This window comes from Physcomitrium patens, chromosome 11, assembly GCF_059467195.1.
Source record: "Physcomitrium patens ecotype Gransden chromosome 11, ASM5946719v1, whole genome shotgun sequence".
Taxonomy (NCBI): domain Eukaryota; kingdom Viridiplantae; phylum Streptophyta; class Bryopsida; order Funariales; family Funariaceae; genus Physcomitrium; species Physcomitrium patens.
In genome coordinates, this window is record NC_143420.1 from 6,865,571 (window position 1) to 6,875,574 (window position 10,004).

Below are 10,004 nucleotides of genomic sequence, written 5' to 3' on the forward strand. Positions count from 1 at the left end.
TAATTCCTAAATGGCCTTGTAGTTTATGAAATATTTTAATAGAAATTTGAAAAAGTCGATAGAAGTAACATCCCTTTTACCAGCTATGTACCAGCTATTGAATTTTATAATTCTCCTCTTCTACAATGACAAAAAAATTCCAAAATTATAATGTATATGATTCATTAATCTATTAACATTTTCAAATCAATGTAGCTTTTGAACTTGTTTCAAATAACTCATGTACGGAATCAACAATAATCTATTTGGCTTATAAATGTGTACATTAAAGAAGCCAATTAAATTAATTCATGTATATTATGACTTATTAAGATATTCCATAATCTCTTCTTACAAAATTTGATATAATATTTGCATATCAAAGCAACAATTGAATTGATGGGACATAGTTTATAAATATTTTTTTTCTAAAGGTGGTAGAACTATGTGAAAACAAATGCTCTCAAATTAGAGTATATTATAACCATGATGATTCAATCAAGTTCTAACAAGTTACTATTAATAATGAAAAGTACTTTAAAAAAACTCTAGAAACAAACAAAAACTTATCAAATGGATTCAGCACAAGATTTTATTACACCTTGTCGAAGCCAGAAGTGCAAAATTACTATACTCGCTTGGAGGGGTCGAACAAACCAGGCCCGACTACGATGTTTGAATCTTTACTCGGAGCCACTCAGGATACACTGATACAGACCGAGGTCTGAACCACTCACAATAGCCTCCTATAACATTCAGTGCCTCGGTAGAGGTCTGGAAGGCACTTGCAAGCGCCGTGAAATTAGAGACCTATTTAGAAATACTCAACCTCAACCCGACATAGTTCTCCTACAGAAAACTGTACCAATAGATGATAGCTCAGATAAAACAGACAATTGGACTTTCGCAAAGGCACAGTATTATGGAACGAAAGCACATACTCAGCTTACGAGGATAGCTACGCAGGAGTAACTGCGATGATCCTCTCTCAAAAAATTACAAACTTATGTGAGCATGGAGTCATAGTGAGAGGACGAGCCCAATTTCTCACTTATCTAAACCCTACAACCGAGAAAATCGGTATCCTCAACATCTATGGCCACAGCTACACTGGACCGAGAGCAAACCTATGGCAGAAAATAGCCAACTACCCCCTCCCGGATTCTGGTTTTCTTACTCCATGCTCACATAAGTTTCTCCCGGAGGTTTTGATCATACATCTCACCAGAACTACAATCACGCGGGGGTATGGTTGGGATCTGGCCAACCCTCAACTCAATATCAGACCACTCTCCCATATTTATAAAAATCAAACCAAGAGGTCCCACACTGCACAGACCACCCCACTTCGACAAGAGTCAGCTACGCACCGATCAAGGGAGAGCGAAACTCACCCTGGCATGGAAAACCGCCATCCAAAACAACCAAGACAAAAACTGGACGTGCAAAACTGTTGCAGCACTCACAGCGGTTCAAAAAAGTAACGCCCAAGAAGCCGCAAAACAAAGGGAAGCCTGGCGAGAAATGTACCAGCAACAAACAGCGGAGATCCTAGCGGCAGAACTACACCTCCAGAATAATTGGAACGACTCGTCTGCTAGAGAGGCCCTCAATGCCACACAAAGCAAACTGCAAACAATCCGACATTCTCGTCTCAGCAATCAAGTTGCTGCCAGGCATTCCTCGCGGGCCAATACATTGTTGTCCACCGAGTCATCTCGACTGTTTAAGCGTTGGTAATAACGCTGTGCGTATTGCGCCATGTCCCCTTGGTGGGTGAGTATTTTCCCTTGATCGTTGAACTCGCGGATTCTGGTTTTCTTACTTTTTGCTTTGAAGTGTTCAAAGAATTCCGCATTGCATCTGTCTCCAACTCTCGTCTACTTCGCAGCTACTGTATCCGGCAAACTCCCACGAGAACTCGACACTAGCCAAATAATCCTGATCCCAAAGCAAGGCGACAGATCCCTCATCAACAACTACAGACCGATCTCCCTTTTGGGCACGGTTTACAAAATCCTGGCCAAAACATTAGCAAACCGACTCCTTTCAAACCTACCACGCTGGATCCGCAGATCCCAAACCGGCTTTGTAGCCGGGCGTTGCATTTTTGACAATGTGTTCCTAGCAGTGGAAGTAATGGAGTGGGCAGAGGAGAGCCATCAGGACCTTGTACTAATGCTGCTGGATTTCGAAAAAGCGTATGATCGTATCAGCTGGGGGTTCTTAGAAGCAGCTTTAGCTAGACTCGGCTTCTTCAACAAATGGATCAACACTATAATGACTCTCAATCGAGAAGCCGCTGCCACCATCAACATTAACGGCCAACAGGGTCCTATCTTTCTCTTAGAACAAACTGTCCGCCAGGGATGCCCCTTGGCACCCTACCTGTTTCTCTTCGCAGCAGATATACTGGGATACATGCTCGAGGATCCACAAAGGAACATACTGGGACTTACATTACCTGACAACACAAAGTTTAACAATCAAATGTTCGCCGATGATACCGCTTTGTACCTAAAAGGCAACCCGGAGAACCTCACGAGAACAATGACCACACTCAATAGATATTGTGAAGCATCGGGAGCCAAGGTCAACTGGCACAAACAAGTGCCATGTGGGCAGCCCCACATGCACGACAATGGCAATGGGGCAACGATCTCAATCTTATCTGGACAACACAAGGCCAAACTGTTAAGTACCTGGGATTTCCTATCGGATACAAGATGCAGGATGAGAACAGGAACAATAAAATCCTCCAACAAATCACGAAGCACCTGGGCCCCAAAAAACTATCACTTGCTGGTAGACTACTAGTTATCAACCAAGTCATTCTAGCATCGATATGGTACCTGGTTTCATGTGCAAATTTTGGAGACAGGATCTTTGCGCAAATCAGGGCATTAATCCGCAACTATTTGTGGGGAGGCATCACAAGTGGAGTGGCCAGAGCAAAGGTCAAATGGGACACCATTACACAGCCAATAAACCACGGGGGACTAAAAATCTTCGATCCAGCAACCCAAACAAAAGCCTCCTCGCCAAACTAATCGTCAGAGGCCTCACACCAGGCCTAGAACCTTGGAAAATCCTCTTAAGACACAGATTGGAAACAACACGAGCCAAGCATTATGGCACCTGGCATCCTAGCGCCCACTGGATCATGGACAATAAACCAGTCATTACAACAGGCTCGCAGCTCTGGAAAAGCACATTCACAGCCTGGCAAAGCATAATGAGCAGTCTTACTCCCCTTGCCCCACAACACCGAGACGAAATACTACGAGAGCCGCTCTACGGAAATCCACGTTTAGTAGATGTCGAAGGAAGAACATGGGGATCAGACAAAGATGATAGACTGATCAACTGGTCACACAAGGTAGTCCACACATTAAACGACATCTGGGACGAAGAAAAAGGTAGCTGGAATAGCTCAGTTGGTCAGAGTAATTTCATTCCAGCTACCTCATAAGTTCCTCACTGATTTTCGTATATATGTAATTTCAACTACCATATGGGGGTTGTGCTATTCCACTGCCGATACGGAATACGTCTAATATCATTCACATTCGTCGAGACACCGTTAAATACGAACAACAAGCTACAACTTCAGTTTCTAAATGGAAAAATTTACTTGAAAATACAGCTTGTGAATCCCAACTGATCAGTTATTTAGCAGGTGCTGTGAAGCTGTCGTGAACCCAAAAATTGGTGCTCATTGAACTTCAAAGCTTTGCCTGAGCGGTCACAAAAAACTGATCATTTTGGAATCTCATCACTAGAAAAGATTGCAGAGGTTACTGTCGAGAGAAGTTGAGCAGCTGGGGCCTCACTGCCTTGGAAGCCAACACTTCTGTGTTCCAGACAGCCAGAGTAATTTCAGCCCACCTCAGGATTTGGAACCAAATTCACGTTCTGTTCTTCGTTTTTGTCGCAAGGTCACGGCTGAGAGATTGCTCCTTCAAGGTCTTAAGATACTCACGCATCAACTGAAACTTGTTTTTACCTAGAGAATGAAGATAGCTCCAAGTGTAGATCCCAGTGTCATGCAAGTCATCAAACGATATTCTGTGATAAGGCATCAATGATATGTTTTAGATGCTTCTGATCACAGGAGGGGTCTGTGTTCAAAAAAGTGCTGAGAAACAGAATAACATTATGATGTGCATGGTGCAAGTACTTCTCAACAACTGTGCACCATAACATCTACAAGATGTCTCCAGGGTTTCAGTTGGGAGAACTTGAGCCTGCCACTTGATGCAAGAGCAGATTCATTGCTTAACATAGAAGAAAAAAGCTGAAGTTTAGTGGGTGAATTCTGCAGTACTCCTGGACAATCAGATTGTAATTTTAATGGAGTTTACCTGATTGCATAATTTCCAGTGGGTTCAACTGATATGATGGCGATATGTCTCCTTCCTGCAACTGCCTGCACATTGTCATTTCCACTCGGTTGGAACATTGCTCGCAATGTAGATCCAGACAGAGGTTTAAAGGAAAAAATTGCGGCGACATCCATCGGCAGAGCAAGGCTTGGAGCTCAAATTCAAAAATGCGAGTAGAAGGTTAGGAGCCTAAATTATTTTTCCATAGTACTAATGAAAACGCCCGCAACATCAGATACAAAAATGAGAAAATACCCTAATTGTTCCTCTCGCTGATCGACGCTGGCTGTCAGCTGCAGGACTTTTGACGCGAAGAAATTCTGCAGAGTAGATGTATCTGTCTCCGTTGTTAAACTCCACTTCCAAAGCCTGCAAATATGAAGAAGTCAAAACATTCTCTCATTGCAGTTACAGGAAAAATGGCACAACTTGATGCAAGCCTAGATGAAGGTAACAATGTCACCAACACAACCGATTAGCGAAACTAACTCTTCAAACCCATGAACCCTAAACCTGGAAGGTAGTCACGTGTCCACGGTAATCGAAACTGTATGTCACAAGCGAATCTATGAAACGAGCTCCTCACAAAAACGCTGCACGAGAAGAAAGCTTATAGAATGCGAAACGAAAGGATGGCAAGTGCATGATGAGACAAGACATTTACTAACGGGGATTGCAAACAGCGTACCTTCAAATTGGGGGTAGAGGGAGGGATAGCTCGCAAAACAATTTTGGTGGCACAGATGGGGGAGGAAGAGGAAGAGGAAGCGAGACCTCGTACAAGAGGCCCGCCTGCCACAGCTAAAGCCTTGAGCATCTCTATTGCAACTGAAAGCTACACATTCTCACGTCGCTCCGCATCAAACGAAGCACCACACTCCAGACGAGCTGTTTGGTGACTTGCCCTTGTGGGGACATCCTCGTTTGGGAACCGTCAGAATCTAAATTTAGGTCATTGGTTTATTAGGTTGTTGCAACTTCTCTCTAATAGAGGTACCCTGTCCGCACGTTTCGTGCATCAATTCCTTCTTATAACTTTGCTCAGCTGTTTAGAAATTAAGTAGACCCTCTTTGAGCAGGTTGAAAGCATCTATCTTCATAATAGAATCAAAATTTTAAACTTTACTTTCATGTCACAAATTTTATGAGCTATTTATTGAAAACAAGGATTTCATGATTCTATGCGGAATAGATGACTGAGATAAAATGCCAGTTTAAGTTTCAAACACCAAATTTGAGCCGTATGCTACCGCTTTTAGCTACAATTCATTCTACAGGTATTGCTTGGTTAACGTTCATTTTTCGGACCTTCACGTGTGTTCTTCCGTTCTGACTGCTGGATTTCAAGCAATCAAAAAAGCCTTCAGAGTACACTACATCAAAGTTGAGCATGGAACTGGTACAATCCAAAGGTTTATCAGTAAATTTGGAGGCTTATGGAGGTGCCTATGAGCTCCAAGAAAAGCTTCCCAAATTTCCTCTGATGTGTGTAACAGAAAGGGTCACGCAAATGTTAACATTCAATCCACCTCCCTATTGCATGACGATCTTACGGCATCACCAAAATTTATTATATTTCAAGAACGGAAGCCGTGTTTTACTCGTACACATCTTGTTCGAGGCTGCACATGAAACCAATCAACTATTAACTCCCCCAACTTGCTCTACACTGAAACTCCAGCACCCTTCTCAGTTACTGACAAAATTCTGTTGATAACTGTGCGGAGGGCTGCGGCGCTGGCACTACAATCCCTGTCACCAAAACATGATCGTCCCTCATCTGCTGCCTTTCCAAGCTTTGGATCCAAAGGAATCCGACCTAAGAATGGAACTTTTATCTGCTTGCACATCTTTTCAGCACCTCCCGCTCCACCATAGAACACCGACGTTGCAACAAAACTTGACAATAAGTGTGGAGCATGACTTTTCAGAACATCTAGCACCTCATTTGTCACATCCTGTTCCTCGCCTTGTGCATCTACGCTTTTGAACTCTGCGCTCTCCAGCTGCTGACGCAGTTCACTCATGTTCTCAACAACACCAAGCACCTTGATCCCTACTTTCTTACAGAAGTTGATTTCTTTCCTCACATCAATAAGCGAGACTTCCTGCGGAGTAGTGACAATTATGGCCCCGTCTACATTGCTGGCCTTCAAATACTGCATTATAGAAATGTGCTCGTCAGAGGTGCCAGGGGGAGCATCAACCACCAGGTAGTCCAGATCACCCCAATCAACATCCTTGACGAACTGTTTAATCAAACCATTCTTCCGGGGTCCTCGCCAAATTACAGCTTCATCTGGGTCTGGCAGCATGAATCCAATGGACATAACCCCAAGATTGTCTTCCACATACACCGGCGACCAGCCCAAGTTACTCTGATGAATCTCTTGACCCTCCAAGCCAAGCATTTTAGGGATACTAGGTCCACATATATCGATGTCAAGAAGCCCTATCTGCTTATCCAAACCAGCTAATGCAAATGATAGCTGTGCAGCAAATGTGCTCTTGCCAACTCCTCCTTTTCCAGACAAAACTAGAATTTTGTGTTTCACAGTACGCATACGCTCCTCAATCGCTACAAGGTCTGAAGAAGCAAAAGTTTCAGGAACGATCACATCACCGGACTCGTGTGTAAGGGTCACAAATTCTAAAAGCTAAACTAGAAGCAAATATCAAACTTTAAACATCATGACCATTACAATTCATCATCTGTTCTTATAGAGTAAGCTAAGCCCAACCAAAATGATTACTACCACCACGAGCTTCAAATGTTATCTTATCAGCATATCTCATTCGAACCAACTGTAATTTACACCTGAAATATGAAAAGAAAATAATCCATAATGGTAGCATCGTTGATTGAGTCACAATTATAACACCTTATCCATCCACGCCCAACCAATTCAACCACAAATGGCACACCTGGATCTGGTCCTTTAGGAGCAGTAGCACATATTTGCTGGTTAGGACACCCCTCGCATGCTGACGCTTTCCCGGCCTGTTCAGCCTCCGTCCCAGGACAATCTGGTTCATGCAAGCAGTTGGAAAACATTAATCTCAGTAGGCACAACTCCAAGACACCACAGTTGCCCAGACTTACCGAGTCTTAATCACTCAAGATAGCTCGAGTGTCAAACAAGACACTTCTTCAAAAAAAACTCAATTTTCTCGCAAGTCCAATCAACCACATACCGCTTTCTTCTCTTTTCCTACAAAAAGACAACTCGTCTAACTCTCTGAATTGACCCCTAGGAACGATTACAAGCACTTGCAGCACGATCGCACAAGATGCCCTCAAAAACTATTTAAAAATCCTTCCACTAAGTCAATTGACGGTAGCCGGCTGCTCAACCAAGATTGAGACACATAACAACAAAACTTACACAATCAAGAACTCCATGACAGCCATCAATTCATCCTCCAGATTCAATGCACAGATTCCTCCAACCAAAACTTTCGCCCACGCACAAACAACAACCGCATCGAAAGCTAAACCACATAGACAGGATTCCACAAGGAAACAAACTTACGTTGATTCGCATCCTCGGGGACCGCTCCAACAGGAGCATCCTCCGTTTTTTCCACCATTTGACTCCTTTTCACAATCAAGCCCCTCACACAAAAACCTCTCACACAATCCTGCACTCTTATACTCTCCTGCACACCAACACAATTACTCCAAGGTTACAAAAACACGCTAATTCAAAGCTTAAAAAACCCTAGGTCAAAAACCCAACTTCCAAAAAACCCAGTTACCACCCAAACCTAACTCACCAACACATAAATCAACTTTTCATAATTCCTTCGCTACAGAATAAAGAGCGTGTACCTAGCAAAATTGAGCAACTGGGTAACGAAACAAGACGTCTCTACAACTCAACAATTGACAAATCCGACGAAGCGGGTTTTATAGTTCCATCACGGAGCTGAAAAACCTCTCGCAATTTCCACCATTAAACCGACCAACCATCAGCAGCAGCTTGACAGACACTTGGGGGAGGACCTAAGGCCGCCCCAAAGCCTTAAAAGCCAAAGAGTCCCGGTTACCGCGGTACCGCGAATACCGTGACCTCTTTATCTAGGAAATGATTACACCTCGCTGGACGTATCTGCGTTTACTCAAAAGAGGACCCTGCTGGTGCTCCTGCTATTGACTCTAAGGTGTGGATGAAAGGAACTTCGTGGATGACATCGTATTGGTATGTATGCGAAACAATTAATCTGCACCCAATTGTCATTGTGAGATCTTACTTGCAATCTCAATTTCATTGGCAAAATTCACTGTTGCAATACATAAATAATGCCAATTTTGTGACGTCTTCTTGTGTTTTCTTACTCAAAGTTGAACTATCTTTGTCCAATCACATTGAACTTGGCACAAACCATTAAACAAAGAGGAGTTTTGAAGATACAATTCTATAAAATATATATATATATATATATATATATATATACAAGTAAAGCAAAAAGAAGAAGAAGAGGATGATAAACCTCTTGTGTTGATTAAGTGCAAATAGTAAGTACAAGTAAGATCCATGGGATTGGTGACACAACACAAAGTGCAAAAAAAATGGTGCTAATTTGAAAAGGATTGTATAACATTAATTTTGCAATCAAAAAAAGAAATTAATTTTAAAGACAACTGTGGATATGATAAAAAAAAAAAAAAAAAAAAAAAAAACATATATAAGCATTTTGTTATTTACTTGATAAAAATGGAAACATGTATCATGATGTTATACTAAAATAAAACTAATTAAAGACAAAATGTGATGGAAAACAGTAAAATTTAAAGGATTGTGTATGTAAGCAACCCTTCCAACCAATCAATTTGTGGTAAAAATTCCAAAAATGATCTTTGATAAAATAAAATAACTGAATATTATAAATCTCAAAACCTATCTCATAATCTATAGAGAAATTAATAAATCATTCAAGATGTTATAAAAAGGTTACAATTTAAATTTTATATACTAATTTCATATTATAAGGGGTCTTTATATCAAACATGATTTTTAAAAGGGCATGGTGCAAAGGTTTTAAAAAAGTCCTCTACTTGGTAAAAGAAAAACGAAATATTTTATGAAAGCCTTGAATTTTAAAGATATTATAAAATTAGTTGAGAGTATGTTATGAAATTGACCATTTCTGTTTTTTTTTTAAAAAAAATATAAGTTTAAATATACCAATATGTATTTTGATTCTAACCATTATAATAAAAAAAATAATAATTTTAATTGAATTTTTGAGAATAATTTTTGTTGAGATCATTAAATGTAGCCAACGCTCTCCATAATATTTATTGTAGACTATAGTAATTACCATAGCTACAGTATTTAGAGCCTAGTGGAGAAGTACTGTTCATCCTCTTATCTTCTCTCTTCTTGTATACGAGACACAACCAGATCAATAGATTTGTATGTGTGAAGCTCTCTCTCTTTAGAAACCCTCTTGTATATATGACTTACTACTACTCTTGTGCGTGTATGACTTACTACTACTCTTGTGTGTGTGTATGACTTACTATTACTCTTGTGTCTTTCTAAACATTCTCAACACATTATCAGCACGATTTTCTTCTACATACTATCACAATTTTTTGCTTTAGTCTTTGACTCTTCAAACCTATTGCTACCC

The 10,004-nt window shown here is 41.0% G+C and overlaps 2 protein-coding genes across 2 annotated transcripts; both read right to left on the bottom strand.

Annotated features, from left to right (window-relative positions):
• Positions 1 to 3,382: 3,382 nt before the first annotated feature.
• LOC112288742 (uncharacterized) lies at positions 3,383 to 5,380 on the bottom strand. Its single transcript, XM_024533269.3, has 4 exons — positions 5,053 to 5,380; positions 4,620 to 4,733; positions 4,344 to 4,408; positions 3,383 to 4,047 (listed from the first exon to the last, which is right to left on the bottom strand). The coding sequence occupies exons 1-4, from the start codon at positions 5,179 to 5,181 to the stop codon at positions 3,888 to 3,890; spliced, it is 468 nt and encodes a 155-aa protein (XP_024389037.1). The 5' UTR covers positions 5,182 to 5,380; the 3' UTR covers positions 3,383 to 3,887.
• Positions 5,381 to 5,913: 533 nt separating this feature from the next.
• On the bottom strand, positions 5,914 to 8,310 carry LOC112288741 (cytosolic Fe-S cluster assembly factor NBP35). Its single transcript, XM_024533268.3, has 4 exons — positions 8,197 to 8,310; positions 7,898 to 8,024; positions 7,290 to 7,391; positions 5,914 to 6,951 (listed from the first exon to the last, which is right to left on the bottom strand). Exons 2-4 carry the CDS (start codon positions 7,953 to 7,955, stop codon positions 6,029 to 6,031), a joined length of 1,083 nt encoding a protein of 360 aa, XP_024389036.1. The 5' UTR covers positions 7,956 to 8,024; positions 8,197 to 8,310; the 3' UTR covers positions 5,914 to 6,028.
• Positions 8,311 to 10,004: the final 1,694 nt, after the last annotated feature.

What these genes read in the sequence shown, in the direction of transcription:
- LOC112288741 (XM_024533268.3), bottom strand. Translation starts at nt 7,955, where the DNA reads ATGGTGGAAAAAACGGAGGATGCTCCTGTTGGAGCGGTCCCCGAGGAT. An exon ending in CCCCGAGGATGCGAATCAAC is followed by an intron (nt 7,392 to 7,897) that starts GTAAGTTTGTTT and finishes TGCATGAACCAG; the next exon opens with ATTGTCCTGGGACGGAGGCT. An exon ending in TCCTAAAGGACCAGATCCAG is followed by an intron (nt 6,952 to 7,289) that starts GTGTGCCATTTG and finishes TTGCTTCTTCAG; the next exon opens with ACCTTGTAGCGATTGAGGAG.
- LOC112288742 (XM_024533269.3), bottom strand. Translation starts at nt 5,181, where the DNA reads ATGCTCAAGGCTTTAGCTGTGGCAGGCGGGCCTCTTGTACGAGGTCTC. An exon ending in CCTCTACCCCCAATTTGAAG is followed by an intron (nt 4,734 to 5,052) that starts GTACGCTGTTTG and finishes TCATATTTGCAG; the next exon opens with GCTTTGGAAGTGGAGTTTAA. An exon ending in ACTGGAAATTATGCAATCAG is followed by an intron (nt 4,048 to 4,343) that starts GTAAACTCCATT and finishes GCCTTATCACAG; the next exon opens with AATATCGTTTGATGACTTGC.